The 23,873-nt window shown below is 39.5% G+C and overlaps 3 protein-coding genes across 6 annotated transcripts; 1 reads left to right on the top strand and 2 right to left on the bottom strand.

Moving 5' to 3' along the window:
* Positions 1-766: 766 nt before the first annotated feature.
* phf10 (PHD finger protein 10) lies at positions 767-11,469 on the bottom strand. 2 transcript variants are annotated; one of them, XM_018666690.2, is made up of 12 exons: positions 11,116-11,469; positions 10,073-10,182; positions 9,429-9,559; positions 8,984-9,067; positions 8,688-8,812; positions 8,427-8,576; positions 8,199-8,308; positions 7,879-8,026; positions 7,560-7,706; positions 3,198-3,306; positions 2,331-2,519; positions 767-2,131 (listed from the first exon to the last, which is right to left on the bottom strand). In XM_018666690.2, the coding sequence occupies exons 1-12, from the start codon at positions 11,185-11,187 to the stop codon at positions 2,034-2,036; spliced, it is 1,473 nt and encodes a 490-aa protein (XP_018522206.1). In that variant the 5' UTR covers positions 11,188-11,469; the 3' UTR covers positions 767-2,033. The 2 variants fall into 2 exon arrangements, with proteins under 2 accessions (XP_018522206.1, XP_018522207.1); XM_018666691.2 differs by lacking the exon at positions 11,116-11,469 and adding an exon at positions 10,854-11,060.
* A 70-nt stretch (positions 11,470-11,539) lies between these two features.
* Positions 11,540-18,075, top strand: rab4a (RAB4a, member RAS oncogene family). Its single transcript, XM_018666702.2, has 8 exons — positions 11,540-11,720; positions 12,575-12,655; positions 12,988-13,102; positions 13,361-13,423; positions 13,553-13,707; positions 13,994-14,089; positions 14,366-14,511; positions 15,950-18,075. The coding sequence occupies exons 1-7, from the start codon at positions 11,705-11,707 to the stop codon at positions 14,479-14,481; spliced, it is 642 nt and encodes a 213-aa protein (XP_018522218.1). The 5' UTR covers positions 11,540-11,704; the 3' UTR covers positions 14,482-14,511; positions 15,950-18,075.
* ccsapb (centriole, cilia and spindle-associated protein b) lies at positions 17,765-23,500 on the bottom strand. 3 transcript variants are annotated; one of them, XM_018666697.2, is made up of 5 exons: positions 23,412-23,500; positions 22,120-22,500; positions 21,912-22,028; positions 21,245-21,468; positions 17,765-21,152 (listed from the first exon to the last, which is right to left on the bottom strand). In XM_018666697.2, the coding sequence occupies exons 2-5, from the start codon at positions 22,475-22,477 to the stop codon at positions 20,970-20,972; spliced, it is 882 nt and encodes a 293-aa protein (XP_018522213.1). In that variant the 5' UTR covers positions 22,478-22,500; positions 23,412-23,500; the 3' UTR covers positions 17,765-20,969. The 3 variants fall into 3 exon arrangements, with proteins under 3 accessions (XP_018522213.1, XP_018522214.1, XP_018522215.1); XM_018666698.2 differs by having other exon boundaries at positions 22,120-22,485; positions 23,412-23,488; XM_018666699.2 differs by lacking the exon at positions 23,412-23,500 and having other exon boundaries at positions 21,245-21,465; positions 22,120-22,893.
* Positions 23,501-23,873: the final 373 nt, after the last annotated feature.

Here is a 23,873-nt window from a genome sequence, read left to right on the forward strand (position 1 = left end):
CAAAAAAAAATGTCCTTTCAAAACACTTTTCTTTGACCACGATGGAAAACGTCATGAAGTCAAGGAAAGATAAGAAAGAGGACTGATAAGGAAAAGAGAACCGTGGTTTTTAGAGAATCTGACTGCACATACACTAGGTGTATTTTTAAACCAAACTTTATTTATAACACGTGGAAGACGTACAGTGACAAACTCAGTCCACTAGGCTACAATTCAATAGGGTTCTCTGTCCAACACTAATAATATAAGCCAAATAATGATTTTCCAGGTGCTGGTCTGTGTGACCAGATCAATTCAATTATCTGAAAAACACCTGAATGCACCAAAGCTTTTGGACGGCAAAAATAATTCAATACCTTCATACATTCAAGGACCATTAAAGGCTCAAACACAGCAGCAGTTCATCTTATTTAAAATTCATATTCATGGTGTATAGCCAATATTAATCTACCTTTTCAGTGTACTGTAGAGTGTTCTGTCCCAGTACTGTGTTTTCACACTGAATTATCATTTAAAGGTTCATTAATTTAAACCTCATAGACAGTTACACAGAATTAAACATTAACACTATATGTGGTAGGCAGGCTCTGTTCATCTCTACAGTTCCTACACTCTCAGCCCGAGCACTGGCAAAGAGGTACAGTTAGGCGCCTATGCCTCTTATTAAAATTAAAATAAATAAATAAAAATACTATTTCATTCAGTAAATGACCAAACAGACTGGGATTCCATTAGTTGGGCACACAAGAATTTATGAATGAATGAGTCTTTTTAAAGTAGCTTTTATTGAAAAAAACACACTTCAGAATTCAGTGGCTATGACATTATTAGCAACAAATATTCCCTAAACAACCTGCTCACTGCAGGACAGTACAAAATAGATGTATAAAAAAATTTTCAAAAAAACTAACAAAAACAACTTCTTTTAAGATGACTGCAAAAACATCAGTTGAATAATCGTAACTCACGGATGCCAATTCAATTACAATTCTGAGTAATTACAACAAGTGGTTACATTTTTGTACAATAATCAACAGTGAAGGGTTGACAAACTTTCTTTTGATAAACAAGACTCACACATAAATACCTGAAAACTGCTGCAGCCATGAGGTCTACCACAGCCAGTGTCTATTACAGTCCATTACACAGGATCACAAGCACCAAGTCATTACGTGAGACTTAGTTTAAATATGGTTGCTCTTCACTGGCCTGCCTCGTTAAATAAAAGTTTATTAAACTGTAGTTTATAAGATACAAAAACATACAAAAATGTTGTGAAAGAAACTGAATTATATCAGCAAGCTCTTGTTAACCCTGATTGTTTCAGCAGTACAGGATCAAAAGCACCATTTGTTCAACTGAAACAATTTCCCATCAAACAGCTTATCATTGCAGGAAAGTTATGAAACACCAAGAGTTGCTGGTTTAATGACGTAGGAACGTACTGATACTGTTAGTGGTTAGCAGTTCGCAGGATTTAGTGCAGCACATGTGGATGGATTCAATTTAGTTGTAATATTATTTATGTATGGAGTGTGAGGTTCAGTCAGTCTCTAATATTACAGAACAGAGTTGCTATGCTAAAGTTAATGCCTAACCTGGGGTTTTTGAGCACATACGTTTGAGGTATAATCATACACATGATTTAAGTTTTGCTGGAAGATGGGAAATGAGAATTCAAATTATAGGCCCGCCCTACTGTTACCATCAGAGCTTTCACACAAAATATGAATTTTATATTAACATTGATATAATCTTAACATATTAATATTAATTATGTTAGTTTTCTAGTGTTAGTCTCTGTTTTAAAAGGCCTGTCAATCAATTAAGAGCAACAGCAGGATGGGATCTGATGTCTGATTGTTGGCATTTGGTAGCAGAGTTATACTGTTTGTTTATTTGTTGGATAACAATCTGAACCTCAAAGTCATTAAGAAAAACAATGATCTGGTTTTACAGCTTCTACAAATGACTGAATGAATGTGCGTTTGTGTAGAGTTGAATCAAGGTGTTTCGCTTTAAGATGCCACTGATCATTTATGAGCTGACTTAGACTTCTTGGGTGTTTTGGCTCCTCCCTTCTTCTTCGGTGTGCTAAAATCTTTGTCGCACAGTTCACATACCCAAAGACCTGAGCAGACGGAGAGACTTGATTAATTACTATGAAAGAGACGACTGGTAACAGGAAAACATTTTTTAAAAGCAAGCAAACTAAGTGAATCATATAATGGAAATTATGTGTGTACAAGTCTGTTTTTGCTCATGGTGTTTGTTATTTAATCACAGGGAGCCCAACATACTATGTACTGTATGTTTGTCTATTCACTCACCATTAGGTATGGAGTCCATGCCCACGCAGAACGTGTGGTATCCTCTGTCACATTTGTCACAGAACATCATCTCGTCCTCGTGGTGCGGCTGCTGGCACACGGTGCAGGTCTTACACTCCATACACTGCCAGCGGTACGTCTGGATCACACCCACTAGCTCTTCGCTCATGTCCAAGCAGGACGGGTGGCCTGAAGTTTACGGACACGGAGACACATGCACAGAAGCAGGAGCCAGAGACACACACACACACACACACACACACACACAAAGATAGAAATAAATACACAACACATGCACAGACACACACAGGCAAGCAAACACAAAGACATAAAAACAGACATAATGTGAACAGGCCCACCTATTTACAACCACACAACATGTGAATATATCATCCTGTTGCTTCAGAAAAGCTCAAAATCATTATAAAGAGACATCTAGAATTGAATTTTGTTTTTGGTTTTTTTGACTGGCAAGCATTTGCAATATTTTAGGTCTGTCTGATGAAAATAAATAAAATCTCAAATCTCCCACATATTTGAAAAAGCCTTCAGATAAATAAATGTACTAACATTTGTTTGAACTACATGTGTTTGTAGTTGTTGTCATTGTTAATCATTTGAAAAGTAAATTTTAATTACACAAGCTTTACTGTCTAAATGTCAACATAAGGCAGTATAAATATTTTCCTGAAAATATAAATCGGACATTCAGCACCTGTGATTCTAACTTAACATAATCTGCACAAAATATGAACAGAATTAGCTTTAGAAGTGGTTACATTTTGCTGATGAGAACTATAAAGGAAAAAAATACATTACAACAAAAAGGCAGGAAACAGTCCTTTAAAATTAAGTGTGTGAACTTACCACTGTTATCACATTGGGAGCAGTGAATGAGAGCCTCTGGCTTGCCTTTCTTGTTGGCCTCTTTACCCTTCTGGCAAATGCCACATATAGCATTGGGAATGACCTTAGGCTGCAAGGGCAGAATAATGCTATAAAAACCACTCATACATGGGTATCCTGTAGTCATGGACAATGAAGTAGTTCAACAAATATTTCATGTCTGGAGAAAAAACAAAGAGGCCACTTTCTCTTGATTAATGAGGGAACTACATGAATTATATGTTGACTAGTTTATACACTTAAAACACAAACTACATCACCTGGTATCAAAGCTGCTGTTCAACTAAGTTTGATGACATTGTATAAAGAGATTAAAATATATCTCAGGGTACAAATACAAGAAAGGTGTATGGTGTCTAACAGACGTGGCATCTGAAATCTATGGCAGATGTATTTTCACTTTGGTCAAGTGGTGGCAGGAGAATGACTTTGAGGATCCTGCAGTGTTTTCTTCTATAACCCTGTAAGGGTGTTCAATGCTCTATTTCTGCCCTCTCTATGAGTTAGAACATTTTATTTCCCAGTACTATATAAATATGGACATCTGAAGAGTTGCTTTCTATTGAGCACACTGACTTTAACAGAGGACAAAGAGGTAAGAACCAGAGCAGGAAGGTAAGGAGGCTCGGGGACATTTCAGTCAGGATGTCACACAGGTAATAATGAGGAACTGTTGAAAAATGTCTCTACAGGAAGCCATAGAACAGTTTTAGATCACTAGAAAATATGAATAGATAATCTTCACTGTTTAAAGTATATATAGAAAAACAAGGAAGTTTAAACAAGACAAATTTATAGTGAGACTGGAGCAGCTTTTATACTCGACTCAATTAAAATGAACTTTTTGACTCAAACTTTAAGCCAGTCAATGAAATCTGTTCAACAGTATCTATGCATGAAGATGAGCTTTTGTTAAGGCGATTATCAGGACACAATAGCACCCTCGAAAAAAAAAACTAAACAAACTGTACTCATATTACAAAATCATTTTGTTTTCCTGCTATTCATGAGTAAAGCATGTTTTTCTGACTAGCCTGCGTCTTATCCAAGTTACTTCTAACGCCTTAAGATATAGCGAGACATCCTTCATTAAAATGTCACCCTGTTCAGAAAATAATAAGGAAAAAAATAGGGGTCAATAAAGGACAATGTTTAGCAATTACGACAAAAACCAAGAAACAAAGCAGAGAACCAAACAAGGAGAAAGACAGCAGCAGGAAAGAGAAGGAAAAGGATGAGCTGGACACAGTCCCCTGAACTGCTCGTGCACATTTTCACTACATATTTCACCACCAATTCTCCTTTAAAGATCAGCTGTTCATAGATTTGGCCTGACTGGATTACTGAAATCATTAGTATGGGGTTTATCCATATTGTCTGTATGCTATCATGAACTGACAACACAACTGTAACAATGTGTCTGTGGGCACATGAAACACTGACATTACAAGCCGTGCCCAGCCATCACTTGTTTGCTTCATGGCTGCACAGTCAAAACATCTCCTCAGTGGAAACATCCACACAGTAAAACTGACAATGAGCAATTCATGAGGCTGAATCCAGCTAGTTTGAGTATGTTTTATTCTAAATTAACTAAACTCGGACAAGAAACACTGCGTTTTATGCACATGAAGAAAAAAAACTTTAAACATCATGTATAATTTCAAACAAAGAGGCAAACACACAGAAGGATAATTGAATGGAAATTTTATACTGTCTAATGTTAGATCAGTGGATCATCATTGTATAAACATCTTGATTTTACTTTTACTGATATCTAAGTAATTATGTCTCTACTGTCAATACTATATATAATGTAAGTGATGAGCTACAAATGCTACATTGCTACAAATGTTAACCTGTGAGTTGTGCCTCACACTCCTGCCTGGACTGAATGTACAGTATCCAGCAAAGTGAACTCTGCTCAACCTCATGACTCATGGGGCTAATCAAATTCAATGTCTGACACAATATGTTCTCAGTCATCCAGGCCAGGGCTGTCTTAAGTACTAAAGTTAAAGACAAGTGGACTTCTTTTAGGGTTCCTTGAAGACGCTTCACCTCTCATCTGAAAGGCTTCTTCCGTTCGGTTCAGTCTTGAGAACTGAGGAAGACTTTTGGATGAGAGGTGAAACGTCTTCAAGGAACCCTAAAGGAAATCCACTTGCCTTTAACTTGAGCACTTAAGACATAATATAGCAAAAGTGAGATCCTTGTGACGATCAAACTAGGACCACTCATTCTTGGCTAAACTTAGAGTTGTATGATTCCCAGATTCAATGACAAAAACACTGACAGTCAATATAATCTGCTGCAGTTGATGTTTATGTAATTAATGTTATATTACTGCATGAAACTGCACCACACAGTGGACGCTTTGTCCTGTCTGTGCAAAAGAAAGAATGTGGAGCCACAGCTTTCATAGCAACTCAGATTCACTTCATTAACCCAAACATGTCATGGTAACGGTGCAACATGGATTTGACATGTATGTAACATGCAACATGTATCACATCTGAAAAAAAAACACTGCTGTAGAGGCAATTAGTCAATCTAATTCCATCGTTGTTGTTCATAATTAGTTTTTATTCACAAGCTGTTTGTGAAACACCACACTGCTCAAAAGTTTTAGAGAGTTTTCACCGATCATGAGGTCACCATTAACCACTGTACATACTGTAGATGGTAGCCAGACCAGAGCGAAGTAACGTTAATCAGCTAGCAGTCTGCATCACTGACTGAAAGTTTTCCTGTCACATGTTTTGTGGAGTTATTAGAAATCAGTAGTTCTTTTCTTCTACTGGGAAAATATATGAAAAATCTACCACTGAGAATAGGACTGGCACATTTCAACTCTACCCGCATTTTACTTTGGCAGATTTACCAGTTTCAAAATCATACCTGACCTCTGTATACTGCTTTTTTTTCCAATAAGGAATGCCTGAAAGTTATTACATCTATAGGTCCTTTTATAGTCATCGCATACAGTACAGGGATTATCAGGTCACTGACTAATTCTAGTTATTTCTGGCTACACAACATGCCATGTCTGTGGGCTGAAAAGTATATGCAAAATGATCTGATGAAAGGAGATCAAGTCAAAGTTAAGTTAAATCAAACTTAAGCACACTGAAACTGGTAACTGGCAAACAGACACTAGAAAAGGACCATGCCCACACCACAGAGCTGAGCTGAACTCAACTGGACTGACCCAGGTCCATTACACTATTATTAACTGTAATAAACCTGCATTTTTTTTTAGGTGTCTGCAGGGCTGAGGGTTTGAAAAATAAACAAAAATCAAAGTGCATAGCACAGCAGGCTGTAGGGAGCAAGTGGTAAAATCATATAATACTACTTGCCCATCTATAGTGCCTCAGACATTTAGGTGAAATTCAAGACATACATTTAAAAGGACTACCAAAGATATGCCATGACTGGGTATTAAAGACAGATACACACTGATGTGGGGCTTGTCCAAATCCAGACAGATAGCATGCAGACTACTTCTAGCTCAGCTCAGCAACAGTGTGAACAAGGTCAGCAAGTCCTCATCTCTCAGGGACAGGTAAGGCCCATGTCAAACAGCTGTCTGATACTTCTTAAAAGATTAACAGTACATCACATGGTGTATAAACAAAGCATATTATCATACCAATACACACTTTAAACATTAAGGTTAAGTGCATTCTACACTTCAGATATAAATGTTAAAATTCTCTAGTGTTAACATCAACTACTTTAAAAGCAACCACAAAATGTATGTGGTTTATATTTTCTATAATAAGAGTAACAAAAAGACTTTTCAAAAATGAAAAAGGAAAACTAGCAGCCAAAAACATCCACTTACTTGTCTTGGAAGTATCTTTTTTTGACAAGTGAGGACAGACAAGAGGTATATTGAAGACACTCAAAAGGGAAAACTTTTAAAGTTCAATTTTGTCTTCGCTGAAAAACCAAAAAAGTGAAAGTGCAGTGAAAAAGAAACAAGTGAACTGTTCCTTTAAAATGTTCTTATTGCTCACAGTCTGGTACGAAGAGGAGAAAAAAAAAGCCCAGCGGAAATCATAAAAACAAAAACTGAAGACAGGACCCCCAGTATGTGTGTGTGTCTGTGTGTATGTGTATGTGTGTCTGTATGAACCAGGTTATCCCAGCTGAAATGCTGACAAACTGTAGAAGCCGGAGAACAAAGTGAAGAAAGCTAGGGAGGGGTGGCGGGATGGATGGAGTAAGGGAGTGGTAGTAGTAGAAAGAGGAGGAGGGGGTAGAAAAGTGCTGCTGCTGTTGTTGGAGAAGAGTTCAGGTGGTTTTGTCCTCTACCTTGTACCCTGGGGTGGCTTTGTGGGAGGCTGAGTGGCGCTGGCTGCCGTCCTTGCCCGGGGTGGACGTCCTGTCTTTGGCCTTGGACTTTTGTCCACCTCCTCCCTCCTGGCTCTCCACATCTGATGTGTTGCCTGAAGAACTGTCCTGTAGAAGAACAGAAGAGGGGGAAGAAAGAGTGATGGACATGGGGCTTAAGAGTAATATACGCTCCTATATTTCAATGTAAAAACATAAGTCAAGTATAGCTGAGGTTAATGATGGATGAGTGAGCTGTAACAGATCCAGCAGCTACTAGAGCGGCAGCCTAATGTCTTACAGATGAATTCTTGTTCTTTTTCTCATCTTTGCCATCCTCAGCATCATCAGAGTCGGGCTCTGAGTCCAGCGCAGGGAGTTCTGGGTCCAGTGGAGGTTCAAACAGAGCTGTGTTCAGTGGCAGGTATCGCAGCTCATTGGGAGAGTACCTGTTAAGCACAACAGAATGATACATCAGAGGCATAGATAACACAGCCTGAGAGCCTATTGAGAAAACACTATTTTACTTTGGAAAGGATAACCACAAGTTTTGAATCAGTTACCTTAAATATAAAAGAGGCCAACTGTAGGCAAAAGCATTCGACTAAGTGTGTGGTGTACCTTTTGTAGTAGTCTTGGAACTGTCCTGGTATAAGAGCCACAGGGTAGGGCCCCGTCCTGGTCAGCTCTGGAGCCAGCACCTTGAACCTGCCCTGAGGCACCTGGATAATCTGAGAGAAAACACAAAGCACAATGCCTCTCAGCAATTCTCATTCCAATGCTACATTGTTGGCTCTTTAACATATCCCCGCAAAATCACAGACCACCCATATCCCAGGTTGTACTTACATGCGTCTGGAGGTCAAAGTAAGCTCTCCTCTCTTCCATACGCTCCCTGTTGAAGTTACTGTTGAACTCTGCAGCTTTTTTTGCTGCCTTCTTAATGTACTCAGGAACCTTACTGGCCTCCACCCTCTGAGGATTCTGCTGCTGCATTTGCTATGAAAAGACAACAGAGAAAGACATATGTGGTGAATACTGTAAAATATATTGCCACAGTACTCATCAGCCCTAAGTTCTACAGCATATCTCTATTGTTTGTGTACTTACAGAGTACTCTTTAGCTATCCTCTGTCGCTCTCGTTCCTGCAGTATGACTGAATACTCAGAGTGTTTGGTGGGATACTCCTTTATCATCAGATCTATCACCTCGTCACTCCGCAAAGCTGTCAGACCTGGAAACAAAAAAAAAAACAAAACAAAAAACAAAAAAAAAAAAACACTTGAATGACCAAATGTTATTCACAGTAGATCACGTGAATAAGGTTCATCATAAAATGCTTCAGTGTTGTGCAGTGAAGTGAAATTAACTGTGTTTCACTACAGTTGTGGGATCTGGTTCGTACCCAGAGTGCACTGTGTTTCAGTGATGACATTCTGTTCACGCAGGTAAAGCTTCTCTTTGTGGGACAAGTCTCTCCTCTCCATATCTACAGAGGGGCAAAAACAACAACATCAGAATGTGCGTGAGGACAACATTAGCATTATAACAGAATCACAGAAGACAACACATGACTACAGAGGCATAACAGTGAGACCAGTTCACTCTTTCTCAGTGTCTATACTCACACATTTACAAGTATTATTTCTGGAGTGGCTGCTTTTCATAATTGTACACAGCACAAAGCATATTAATATAGAATATGGCATACACTACTATAATATAGTATAATTATGTCTTCAGACATGTCCTGATTTCACACCAGTATCATAATCCATCAAATTCAAATAAACTGGATCAGTAAATAATAAACAGACTGAATGCTTTTAACATTTTTCTCCTGTTCTTACCAGGGTACTTCCGCTTGAATGACGTGACTCCCAGGTACTCGCTGACCTGCTCCTGCAGCATGTAATACTCTCCTGTGTCATCTGGTGGCCATTTGTACTCTGTCAGGTTCTCTGCTGGGAAATATGTTGGGCTGGAAGGACAAGGTGGGAGAAGCACAGTTTAGTTTAAACCAATACATGTTCATTTTACTAACATTACCCATAATAGTAAAGTTAACCACTAAAACTGTGATTTACTTCTGTTCAACATGTCTTTAGTTAGTATAAATTTGTAAAACAGGAAAATTATCACAGCAACTTTTGTTATACTGATATGTAATTTACAATACTGTGTGTTTCAGGGTGTTGCACAGATTGTAATGTCCCTTAAGGCAAATTTGTGATTTGAGTGATTGAGCTATATAAATAAAATTAACTTGACTGACTTGACTAGCGGTAAAGTATTTATATATTAAGAAAGTCATTAAGATAAAACATGTCTGACTTTTAGCAAATACACCAAAACAACTGAACATGAAAATATGTAATATAATAACACCAAAACCTTGAGAACATTTTGGAAATAATCTGATTAGAAAAAAATGCTGGAAATTTGGAGAGCACACTGCAAGTTACTATTTCATGTCAACACCAAGCCAACCTACCCAAGCTCTTGGCTAGAGGTGTCACAGCTTCGAGAGCTGTCCCCTGAACCCATCCTCCGTCTTTTAGGAGGCTGGCTGCCATCATTGGACTCCTCTTCTGTTACATCCTCCTGCAGATGAAAGGTACTATTTTAATTTTTGAGAATGATATAATGTGGTGTTAACAACATGTATACAGCGATGCAAGCACTTCTAATTTTCATTTTTGCATATGAGGCAAGTTCACAGATGCAGTTTATTAAAACTGCCAGGATAATGTTGCTGTTGTAGTCCATCTTGTTGATTTAAGCTGACAAACTTTCCTCAGTACTTCACAAAAAATATGGCTCAGTGGTGTTTTAAAACATCCTCATGCTTCTGACCTACAACCAGCATCAGTCACCTCAAATCTTAACTTCACTGCACCAAAGGCTTCAGACCACATTGTCACGTCTAAAATGTACATCTGCACCTTCAAAGTCACCTTCCTCTGCTGGGAGGTACTGGAAAACCTATTATCAATTATGTAGTCTAGATTCATGTGCTCAAATAAGTCTAAAAGTGTTTCGTTTTAGAGCTTACTGTTCCTGTCTGTAAAGTGGCCCCTATTAAAACAAAATTAGGCTACATTAAAATTCTAATTGTTCGTGAGGGAGGATTTGTAGTTCTTGACAAACAATAAAGACACGTTGATTTGTGTCAAACCAAAACAAAAAGCATGAGTTTACATGCATAGTTGCCAAAGTAGTGACTAAGAGAGAGAAAGGGCACAGAAAAGTGCAGTCGCAGTCAAACTACTCACGTGTTAGACTGTTTATGACTTGGATATTCTAATACGAACACGGGTTTCTGTTTCTAAACGCAACAGGGAGACACAAACCACCCCAATCAAGCTAAGTAATCATTCATTACGGCTGGAAACAAAGGAGTGATGCTAATGCGGCTAGCAAATGATTACCGCAGCCGTTGGACAGCCAGCTAGCTGTTAGCTCAACAACCGACTGCGCAGAGCTCTGGGAATACAGATGTTAGTGGTTCGTGTTTTAACGGAGTGTAAATGTCACCTTTATGGATTGTGCTCCAGGAGTAGCGGGGTTGCTATCGCAGGGTGGTCTGACGGGGAGCACAGCAGCCATGTTACGCTAAATAAAACCTACTGCTGAGATAGCTCAGTAGCTATTTCTTCGTTTTCTTCTTCTTGTGAAGTTTAGTGGCGGTTGGCAAACGTTTGGCTGCATAACCGCCATCTTCTGGGCTGGAGTGTATGTTAGGAATTGCCGTTTCTCTGGCTACATCTTACGTGTGATTATATTTTATTAACAATAATTATATTCTTTCAGTTTGATTAGTATTTTAAAGCAAAGCGTATATAGACCGATCTAAATAAAATTTTGATAAATAAAGAGGTCCAAATTTTTCTAGGTGGTTAAACAGCGCCGCCGTGCGGCAGTCTTTTTAAATTACACTGTTCTGTTCACTGGTGTGACTTTTATTTTGAAACGGCAAACCACGTACGGGAAGTCGGAAGGGAAAATCTGCTGGAATCCGCGGAAATCATCAACAAGACTATTTTCCTTTACTTGGCTAGCTTACCATCCGTCAACTTCTATTTCTCCCTTCCCTCCCTTTCACTGTCAAACCGCCACACTGGCGATGTCGGAGTCTTACGGTAAGGAGGCTGTTTGGACAAGTGTCCACCAATACTATCTTCCCGTAGCCTCAGATGGGGATGAGGCAGGTGTGCCGAGAGAGGTTTTTCTCACCGTAAACAGATAGCTGACAGGCTAACCGAGCCGTTAGTGGAGGCTGTTGGCCTTAAAAATGCAATGTCAGCGTAAGCAGATCCACAGAGGTTATTCAGTAGAGTTTACTGTGGCCGAGTAGACAAAATGTATCGACTTTATACGGTCTCAAATCCCCACAGAGGTCAGCGGGACGGACAGGAAGCTGGCACCTGGGGATGATGGAGCTAGTATAAATATCTGACTGAGCTGTACATCCTGTAACCTACACACAATACAGAGGGAATAGGGGACAGCCATTAAGATGTCAACAATCGTTTGTTAGGGGTTGCTGTCCTAGTATAACCATTTCACATTAGGATGATCAGTGATTTTGAATTGCTGAGCAGCTGGGACACTACTGCACTGTCCCACTACCACCACCATCCATGTATGTCATTGTTAAGTGTTTATTCGTGGGTGAACTCTCATTCCTCCATCCCACAGATGGAGGATTTTAATTAAGGACACCTTATATGGTTATTAAAGAATTGTGATCAAGATATGTATGGAGCAGAGCATATTGAGGTTTTTTTTTTTTTTTAAATAACAGTATCATTTTCTACATTTCTGTACTGCAGTTTTTTAAAATCTATCACCTGGTATGATTATTAATTATTAATTGTGATAAGGTAGTGTTGTCCAGTCACATTGGCCCAGCTAATGTATCAGATTTGTTTTGAAAGTCATGGTTGTGTTTGTTGTGCATGTATATATCCTTATTTCTGTGTTCCCTCCTCAGATTTCCTGTTCAAATTCCTGGTCATTGGGAATGCTGGGACAGGCAAATCCTGTCTGCTGCACCAGTTCATAGAGAAGAGATGTAAGTCAAGAAGATGCAACACATAATTTATTATTCTAGACATTTTCAGGCAAATGCTTAAAGCTTCAGTAGTAACTCACACTGCACTGTAGGCTATAAAACAGTAAACACAACAAAATCAGTACTTCCACTGTTCATGAGTAATCAAGGCCTGTTAACATGTGAAAATTGGATTTGCTTTTTTTTTTAGTGTGGTTCAGAGACAACAGTGTGTTTCCAGATGATATTTATTCTCTTGCACAGTGCAGTTTTTTACTGATGAGATACACCTCTGGTCCTTAGTAGTTATTTAATAATAATGGTATGATTCCATGTTTTATTTTGTTTTCCAGTCAAGGATGAATCCAACCACACAATTGGAGTGGAATTTGGCTCGAAGATCATCAGCGTGGTGAACAAAATGGTCAAACTGCAGATTTGGGACACTGCAGGACAAGAAAGGTTCAGGTATGGAAAAATGGCAAATAAATGTTCAGGTTCAATGTTCAATTAATTTGCTGCACTGCAATAAGTGCTGTAACAGAAGCATTGTTAATTTCATGCCTTTAAAAACAGGGTGACACAAAGTGTTTTGTGTTTGCAAGGGAGCAGTGATTGAAGATGTTTGGGAACCATGGGGTTAATCCAAACTTAGCTCCTTAAGGTGACAGCACATATAGTATTATCTGTCTTGACTGTGTCTATTTATGTATGTGTCTGTGTCAGGTCTGTGACTAGAAGTTACTACAGGGGAGCAGCAGGAGCCCTGCTGGTCTATGATATCACCAGGTAAAACAGCCAATCACAGAACATGATTTCAGGTCCTCTGTTATGTCTCTTTAGTCGGCTCCCCCTCTTCTCTCTAAAATGTAACCTGTTTGTCTTCTTTTGGTCCCTTTGTCTCCGTCTGCACTGAAGCCGAGAGACATACAATGCTCTGACCACATGGTTGAGCGATGCCAGGATGCTGGCCAGTCAGAACATCGTCATCATCCTGTGTGGAAACAAGAAGGACTTGGACACTGACAGAGAGGTCACGTTCCTGGAGGCTTCACGCTTCGCCCAGGAGAACGGTAGGATCAGCAGTTTATGACTGTTTATTGGTTCCTTCTCCACAAACCCTTAATTTATTCATTTCAGCTTGACTTATTGTTAGAAAACGATTGTATTGTTAAGACTACAAAGTACCAAAATAATGTAAGAACCAGTGGTATCTGCAATTGAACCCAGCTTTAGTGGAATATATGTGATGATTACTATGATGATTCTGCACGTTATATGTGTTTTGTGTCCATTTGTGGTATATGTGGCATGAGGACTTAAGGGATATGATGATTTGTCTGTGTGTATGTGTGTCAGAGCTGATGTTCCTGGAGACCAGTGCCCTAACAGGGGAGAACGTTGAAGAGGCTTTTGTCCAGTGCGCTCGGAAAATCCTCAACAAAATAGAGTCAGGTAGGATCGCTGGTCCTCCCCTGTAACTGCAAACCCCAGACTCTAAATCCCTCCTTATCCTATCCCAGTTCTCATGGTTCATTTTTTAGACTTAAAGTCAGAAACCATCACTTAGAAGTCCCAAACAACAACCCCACTTCTATCTGGAGCATTATTCCAGGAGAGCCTCTACAAGATGGACAGAAATACAGTCACATGAGGAAAGTGGAAATCAGTGTAGACCAGATGAGCTCACAAAACTCCTGACTCCTCGCATATTTCATCTCTCATTTTCAGGAGAGCTGGATCCAGAGAGGATGGGGTCAGGTATCCAGTATGGGGACGCCGCGTTACGACAGCTCCGTTCTCCTCGTCGTGCTCAGCCGCAGGGCACCCAGGAGTGTGGCTGCTAGTGGACGTGTCTTGTAGCGTACACAGACAAGGTGAGTGTATTTGCACTGCGTGTGCATTATAGGATGATGACATGAGCGTCAGAGACCACTTGACATTCTGCTCACTGCTCTCAGCTCCGTGCATCTGCCGCACTGAGCTGCTCTTTCTCTGTTGTCTGCACTCCTGTCACTCACGTTGTGATTTACAAACTTCCACCATCTGAATTCTGATTGAGAGCAGAGGGGATTGTAAGGGCATTTTTAGTTTAGTCATTAATACATTTGAAACAATTTACTCATGACTTAAATGACAGGAATGGAAATATTGTATACTTTTGGTAGTGTCGACAAATACCATGAAAACACCAACAACAACGAGTCAGTTTTCTCTTAATGCTTTCCAGCTCCTTCAGCCCGGTGAATGATAATAAATGTGTGTTTTCATGTCATTTTAAGCAAACTTTGCTCAAACTGGAGTGAAAAGTTTTTTTTTGGAGGGGGGGGGACTATTTTCAGCTTCACTTCACCAGCAGTATGTGGGATTGACGGAAGATAAAGTACAGTTGTCATGTTTTTATAATGAAGAAATGTCACCCAATGCAACTGTGTGTTTTTAACACTTGAAGACACAAAATGGAGCTCTATGAGAGGACTAAGCTGTATCAGGCTTTGTAATACTTGTTAGTCAGACCAGTTAATTGTTTGTTGTGGTCTTTTTATGTTATTTGTTGACAATCAAAAAATATAGACCTGTCCTTTAATGAGACTTCATGTACATTATATTAATTCAATCAGCCTTTTGCTTAGAAACAGAAAGTTGGTTATGCCTCTATAATTCTTCCCCCAATAATGATCAGAGTTGCTTATTAGGTCTAGGTTATTAAGTCCAAACTGTTGTTGTACCTTTGCCTATTCCCCCAACGTTGCTGCTTACAGCTGTGTCACGCACATTTTGTCCACCCCATTTATATCCATGGAGGTCGGCAAAATAACTGAAACACCTCTATTGTTGGTTTAAGATTTTTCACCCGCTCTTGCTGCAGATCACAGTTGGGATGACACTATCCACCAGTTCAGAGTTATTTTTAGGCTCTTGCACACACAGCATATTTGAGATCTGCCCACAGATTTTCAGTGATGTTCAGATCAGGGGGACTGTGAGTGTGGCTGTTAGAAAAGCCTCAGCTTGTGATTCTTTGAGGTCTGCCTTAGATCCTTGTCCTGTAGTAGGAGCCAGGCCCTTGACTGACTGCTGGACATTTGCATCCAGAATTTTCTGATATTTTATGGAATCCATTTTCCTGTGCCACTGACTTTTTCACATGCAACATTACTGTTTACATTTTTCTTATTTTTTTAGAAATTACAAGTGATGTAATCATTTGAAGAAAAGCTGACTTTCTAATGTCTGTTTGCTGCAGGGGTCTAGGTGTACCTAATAAACTGGCAGTGGAGAGTGTGTTTTATTTATCCGTGTGTGTGTGTTTAGTGTGTTTCAGACAGGCTTGTGAAGACCAGGAGAAGAACAGCCATGGAGGACCCAGAAAGTGCTGGGTAAAGGTTGTGGTGCTGGTGACTCCTCCCTGACCTTTGATCTTCGACCTTTGCACGGAACCTTGAGAACCTTCAGAACCTTTGTCGTCATGGCTGCACCTGCAGAGAGCCACGCCCCCTCCCCCTCAGTCCTCTGAGTATATCCAAGGTAACCAGAGACCACCCACCTCCAACAGCCTGCTTCACGATTGGACCAAACCCTCCCTGGCCCTCCAATCAGGATGTAAATCACTGACACGTAACTCCTCCCTCTCTCTCTTTCTTTCTCCAACCTTTCACCTCTCTCCTGATCTGCCCTCACACCTCACACCTGCTTTCCTCCCACCTTTCTGTATTATATTGTTGTCTCTCCATTATACCCCTTTAAGGAATAGTCTACATTTTTGAAAATTTGTGTTGGAAACAAATGAGAACACAAAACAAGTGAATCGGTTAGCTTTAAAGATGTTGGCAGGTGGAGCAAGCTACGCTAGCCATTTCCCATGACTTCTAGTCCTCACATTAAGCTGAGCCAGTCACCACCTGGCTCCAGTTCCACAGACATGAAGCATTGGTTTTCTCATCTAATTCTTAGCAAGAAAACACATTTACCAAGTTGTTGAATTGTTCCTTTAACTATTTCCCCCTCCCTACTACAGTACTTCTCTTTCTCCATCCTTCACTCTGACTGCCTGTTAACTTCCTGCTCACCTGTTTTAAACACAGTCTACATTTGAACTCCCTGTTTGCCAGTTTCACTCCCCTCTTGCATACTTTCTCTCCCAGTAAACTGACCCCTGGCACCTCAGTGGCCAAGTTACACTTTATCTCATTACCACCCCTGATACCCTCCATCTCCATCTGCAGTTTTTTTCATCCCATCATTTCATCCCATCTGCCTGCCTGCCTGTCTCTTTACACGGCTCTCTGCTTCTCTAAGTCTGTCCTCCTGTCCCCCTGCAGCTTCTGTCACACTGTACAGTGTTTCTGTATATAGAGATTGACGCATGTTTTCTCAAACAGAATATCAGAGTATTTCATTATGAAGAGATATTGTATGTATATTAAAGTAGATATCATATCCAGCATCGGGTTCATGCACCACTGTATTTTTATCATGTTAAGCTACAATACACTGGCATCTTGTAAGCAGTATGTACGGGCAGTACTGTTTGCAGCGATTATGTTTATTTGTAAATGGGACAAGCTGATGTGGATTACATTAGGGACTAACACTTTTATGTGGAAATTGCTGTTTTATCTTTGTTCAAGCTCATAGATTTACAGAAAAAAACAGAGTGGCAACCTGAACAGATGTTTGGTTTTCTGTTCTAGTTTATTTAAATCATCCGTACTGTGAAAAGTTACAAGTCTTCTTATAATTCACAACGGCACATTCAACACTCACCGTTACATGACAGTGTAACACACTTCTTTGTCCAAAGGAGTTCAGTTATGACTTTTGACTGATCTATTACACTTAAACAGTAAATGTTGCCTGTTTACATGAATACCTGACTGACTGCTGCCAGCTGTTGGTAAATACTAACTGAATGCATTTAGCAATGGTGTGAAGTTATCTGATGTGTGCTTGATTTTTATTTGTCTCCAAAGATACTTTATGTCTCTCGTTTTGAACTTTGGAACAGTTCAGCCACATGAAGCTCTCAACAGAAAACACTAACACATACATTTTTTGAAGATTGTGATTTAGAGGTGTGTTTTGTATAGGTGTGTTCAAGCATTACAACAATGTATCATTTATGTCATGTTTTCTCTTTTTTTTTTTTTTTTTTTTTTTTTACATTTTTGCCCTCCAAACATTATGCATTAAACTTTTAAATTAAGCACACTTCAAACTGTAGAAACATTTCAGATTAGAATATCCTCACACGTTTGATCTGATGGTGGTTTCGGCTGCTCCACGTCAGGTTGCTGTCTTGTGTTTATGTCATCCAGTCCTTTGTTTTTATTTATGTTTGTCTGTTTTTCTCTCGTCATAAGGAATATCATGGATTTTTAATTTATTGTGTATGATAAAAGCATATGTTTTTAAAATAAAAATGACTACAGGTGAACCAGCGTCTTTGAAAGGCAGATTTTTCTTGAAATCATGGACTTGAAAAAAGCCATTTTCTATGAAAGGAAAATTTCCATTTTATTTATTCTATTCCATTATCTGTTTGCTAAGAAAGACAGGCTATTGTAAGACTGAGTATTGAAGGTTTTTTTTTTTTCAATTCTAATGGACAGCAAAATGAAGAATTCACAGATAAAATTAGATTAACACACAAAGTATGTAGAGTAAATGCATGATTTTGTGCTCTGAGCCACTGGGAAATGAGAATATGCCAAAGTGAGAAATAGGTCTACACCACCATTTGTTAAGATGCTTTATTACATTATTGATTTTAAATGTTCTTTAAAGAGATTTAATCTGAAGTGTTGAGAATAATGTAATGTGGTAGAGACACTCAGGTGGGAAAGTGATTTATTAAAAGCTTTGCACCACACCATTTAACCTCAACAGTTGTCATTTTAATTATGTTCATACAGTCTGTTAAAAGCCTGATCTGTAAACACAAACATGTACAGAATTAGAATTATGCAGTTTTACAGTATTATAGTTGTTAACATTATGTCATTGGTAAATGAATTCTATTTTAAAACTCATGAGTTAAATCTGACTCTCTCCTTTCCTCTTCACTAAAACCAGACTACACTTTGAAACTTTAGCAACTCTGGTACTTTATTGATCATAATCTCCTAATTCCTCTTCACTAGCCTAGTCTTCACAAGAATTTTCAGGCTCAATGTATCTCTCCCATACATCGTAAAACTAGAAAACAATAGTATAATATCTCTTCATCAAAACTACAATATAAATAGGATCTCAGTTATAAAGTTTGGTCTCCTTAACTAAGTACTAAAGTAAATTAGAAATTACTTAATCCCCATATTGTTTCACTCCTGTTTGCTGAGATTGTCAATGTTCACATCTAAAAAAAAAAAACACACTGGCTCGAATGCAGTTGTTAAGTATAATAAGAAAGATATTGCACACAATTTTACATCTATTGTCTGAACTATCCTGCAGTATAACTCGAAAACACTGAAAAACTAGATCATGACAGAATAAAGCAAGTAATGTAATACTGAACTCAAAGTTGCAAAAAGAAAAGATTTTTAAACCTGATAAAAGCCTGCAGGCCTCCTGCCCTCTCATCTTGTTTCTGCACAATATTCATAAAACATCAATAACTGTAGTTACAAAGGAAAAACAAACTTTTATGGCACAGAGCTGACGTCACCATGATTACCGTATGTGGGATCAGATTTCTCACGGTCTCAGCAGTCATGAAAAGATCCATTAAAAATCTTGTTATTTAAGAACAAATAACTGTCTGATGTACAACACAATCACATACATACAGAGACTCAAAAGATGAATGAATTACATGAAAACCTAAGTAGTTAGGAAGGTGTTCTGTACAAATATTATTTAAGAAAGGTGACTAATGATCAAAGTGCTATTTGATTTGGTCATGCTTTAAAGAGTGTACTGTACTGTGTACTTAAACTAGTAAGCAGTAAATGAGCAATATGTTCCCATGTATACCCACTATATTTATAATAGCATTTCTAATTGGAGGTAATTTAGACTTTGACCTTACATCCATCTTTGTTTTGGTTCCACTTTTGGCTTTAAAGCACTAACAATTACAATTAAGAAATTCAGCTTAAACTGTCCATTATTGTGAGAACCTACAGTATATTAGCTGTGTTTTTTCTGATCAAAACAATCACACAAGCAATAATTGTACAAAAGAAAGAATGCAGTATCCACAATACTGCACACACTGTTCAGAGGCCTCTCAATGGCTTTAAAGGTTTCATATATCTATTTTCAGTCTGTGTTAGCACCAGGTTGGTGGATCATGTGCACCTTAACACAAGAACAAACAAATGTTTTCATGAATTTTAAGTCAGTAACACATAAAAGTGTTAATGAGCTTGTGAAGTAGTGCAACTGTCACGTTACAGAGTCTGACTCTCAGTACAGTGTGTGAGTGATTTACAGTCTATCACCAAGTCAACAAAGATCAATCTACCGTTAAATCTACAAAAACCAGTTCACAGCACAAAGTTAAAAACCTTTAAAACAGACATATTTCTGTATGTCAACCAACTTAATACTCAGCACAAATAAGAAAATGCCTATCCACATCAGAAGCTGCATAAATCCAGAAAAACTCTCAGTTGATTAAACCATCTTACTGTGCTTAACACAATATCATAGAATACAAACCATTTTCTTATATGTTTGGCTTTGTTTGTATGTGTAAACGCTATAAGCTGTAATGGACATTCTCCATGTTCATGGTCTCATTTTATCTCACAATCACTGATCACTGAATCTGCTCATACATGTGCCATGTGCCTTTACTCTCCCCATGTGAGTCCACTATGGTTTGATATCCATGTATAAAAATATGGACACATTTTATACAGTGTGTATTTAAAGGGACTGCATCAAAGTATGGCTGTAAAATGTATTTTAGACTCTTCATTCTCATCTAAATATCTGTATACAGTAGACTTATCTACTATTTAACATTTAAAATAGTTTCTTTCAAGAGTCTCTTCCACCCTGTAAAATGCCTGTTGCAAATATTAAAACGGATTTATATAAAACCATGATAGTGAACTCCTGGTCCAGTAAGCCACACTGTGAATTTTAATGTCCAAGGTTTTGTCACTTTAATCCTGAATGTCAGAGTGATTCACATTCAGGAGCCTTTGTATGACTCAGTCAACCTCACACTCTATTCTACATCAAACCTCAGAGGTGATAGGCAATAATGGCTTTACTTTACTTTCTTATTTTTGTCTAGAATCATCATCCTGATTTAACTATTTCTGCAGTGTGTTTGTGCCTATGTGTGTGCATGTGTGTGTGTGTCTGTATCCATGTCCTATCGGGAGCGAGCAGAGAAGCAGCGCATGTACTCAGTGAGCCAGGGGTTGAACTCCGGTTGAACCAGCTTCCTGGCCTTGTCCAGGTCAGCAGACTTAGCCCTGCGGCGCTCAGTTCTCTCTGTCTGGACCTGACGCGCCACCTCCCGCCTCGTCTTAGCACGTAGAGCCGACTCATGGATCTACCAGGAGAATCAACACAGATGTCAGTTCCTGTCGACACTTGTGCTCTATCACCACACAGCTTGTCACACACAGAATATAGAGAGATCACCTCATTAGTCGAAGCTGCAGGGCCAACGTTGTGTGTCTTCCTGCCCGCAATGTCTGCATCCCTCTCCCCTGAACCGTACAGGGCAAAAGGGTGTCTTCTCTCCTTACTGTCCTCCCTGGGCTGACGTGATGGTGCAGGTCTGACTCGCTGAGAGCGCCAAGTTTGTTTGGAGGATTTGGAGGGTTTGCTCTGCTGCTGACGGTGTCGTCCAGTGTCTCTCTCTACTAGCAGAAAGACAAAACAGTTTAAGGTGTGCTAAAATACCAGGAACAGAAACGTGTGCAAAGTATCTGCAGGCAATTAAGCAATCCAATGATGAGGATGATATATACATTTTTGAACCATTATGGTAGGACGGTCAATTCACTCTGATTGCACAATTTACACTATACTGGCTAACATAACATACATTAGCATGACACAAACTTTTATTTATGATGCAATACTGTTTTGGTCACTGAAAGGACTGAAATTATTATTACTATTAAAAATGAAATTATCTTTTGCTTTCCCTCTCCAAAAGGGGGAGCAAAGACTCTACGCTCAGTGTTATCACCCTATTGTCTGTTACAGACTTTGATATATTACCACCCAGTGTCTGGGCTGACGTACAAATCTGATGGACACTGCAAGACACAGGATACCATAGTTTTCTACTCCACATTACCTTGGTCTCGCTCTCTGTGGGGAACTGGTGATTGCTTACTGCCTCTGCTGCTGGCTCTCTGCTCCTCTCTCTCTTCCTCTGGTGCTCTTGTGTCTCTGGTACCGTTTAGTTGTGTGTCTGAGGAATGAGTGACATATTGTAGAGTAACATGCACACATCCCAGTCCACTGTGTTTTACATTCTTTTCAGTCATATATTTCATGTTTACCTGCAGACTGAGCAGTCTCCTCCTCTTGAAGGGGAAGCCTGGGAACAGGTCCAGTGGTTCTGGTCTGCCGCTCCTGTTCTCTGTCTGTCCTCGCCCCCTCACACTCCCCCTGCTCAGCCGCTGTCCTGTCCCTGGTGGTCTCAGACCGTACCTGGTTCCTATTGGGATGAGGGGGACTCCTGCCTCCTGAGTCTGAATCACTGTCTGAGCCGCTCCAGAACCAGGGGTTGTGTGTGTGCTCCAGCAGCCTGCGGGTCAGCCTGTACTTCAGCATTTCTTCATAGCACTTAGTGTAGGTCTCCCATTTGGGGTCTTTGAATTTCTTCATGTACTCCGAGCGGATCCTCTTGGTCACCATTGTGTCCCCTTTCAAAGCACAATCTAACAAAAGAGCGCAAAGTCTCAAAAACTCTACCAAAAGCTAGCGTTGTACACACGCGTAACAAGTCTATGATACAGATGATATAATATCTTCTACATCGCTCTATAAGCTTAAACAAGGCTCTAGTAAACACCAGCTGCTGTAATACACAGCTCTAGGTCTGGTACCACCGCCAGACATTTAAACCATAATGTGAAAGCAGTTAAAACCAATGGCAGAGCAGCTGGTGTAAAGAACCGCCTACTTCCTCCTCTACTCGCTAAGCATAAAGATAAAAGACTAGTTTTTAGAAAATTTATCACAGATGTGTAAATTTCATCGGTGTTTTACTGTTAAAAAAAATGGCTTCATGTGTAAATTCGATCAACCGTTAAAACGTTAACTGCAGAAACTTCTTGAACGCGATGACGTGAGAGGCATCTCCTCTTGTGATTGGCTCCAGCGACCTAAGCGTCTGTTAAATACTCCAAATTAAAGGTCAGCCACGATCACTGTCGTGAAAACACTGCAGACTTTGTAACCTGTTCACCTGTAAATCAGTACAGGCTCATTCACCAACTCTGGACAATACTACAGCCCAACGCTTTCAAATAAGCTTATATTAAATCGTCATCTTGGACTGTATCATATAAGCTATTTCACTGTGACAGAGTGCTCGTGCATTGGTTAATCTGTTCCCTTTTGCTCCATATTACCTCCTCATGACAAAATGTGTCCGTGTTATTATTAGATATCTGTTAATCATATGGTAATATGGAGTACCGATAATCGCCTGTCTGTCCGCGCTCGCAGATTTAAGCTCAGTAAACGTAAAATGTCATTTGACAATCCCTCGACAACGGTGCACAGCTTGACAGCAGTAAATTCAGGGCTGCAAGGGTCTAATTTTGTGTACAGTAAATATACTTACACTGGAGTCGGGTTTCACGGAAGCACAGCGGAACAGATGGCGTTCACGGTGCTGCTGTAATCACACAGGCTGCGTCTCCTCGGCGAAGCTCCGCCCGCTTGGAGACGTTTTTAAAAAGCCAAACACACCCTGCAACAGGTGGCCCGGGCCGGGGTGTCAGGAATGCGGCCAGAGCGGTTAAGGACCACTTGGCTGGTAATGATTTCTACAAAAGGATAAAAGAGATTTAAAAAGATAATGTGTTTTATTTCATTTAGACTTTAAATACAGATTCAACACCCCCAATAAAAAGCATTGTCTTAATTGGGTAAGACAATCCTTTAATTGGCCGCCGATAGCTCCAAAAAAGTAGCCAATCACACCCACATTAATATTCAGGTATGCACTTAAGTTTGCCTTGTGTAGGCCTCCCTGTACCTGTAGCCTGCTATAGAGGTTTAACATAGTGTGGTGATTGATGTG

Source organism: Lates calcarifer, linkage group LG2, assembly GCF_001640805.2.
Source record: "Lates calcarifer isolate ASB-BC8 linkage group LG2, TLL_Latcal_v3, whole genome shotgun sequence".
In the NCBI taxonomy this organism is placed as follows: Eukaryota; Metazoa; Chordata; class Actinopteri; family Centropomidae; genus Lates; species Lates calcarifer.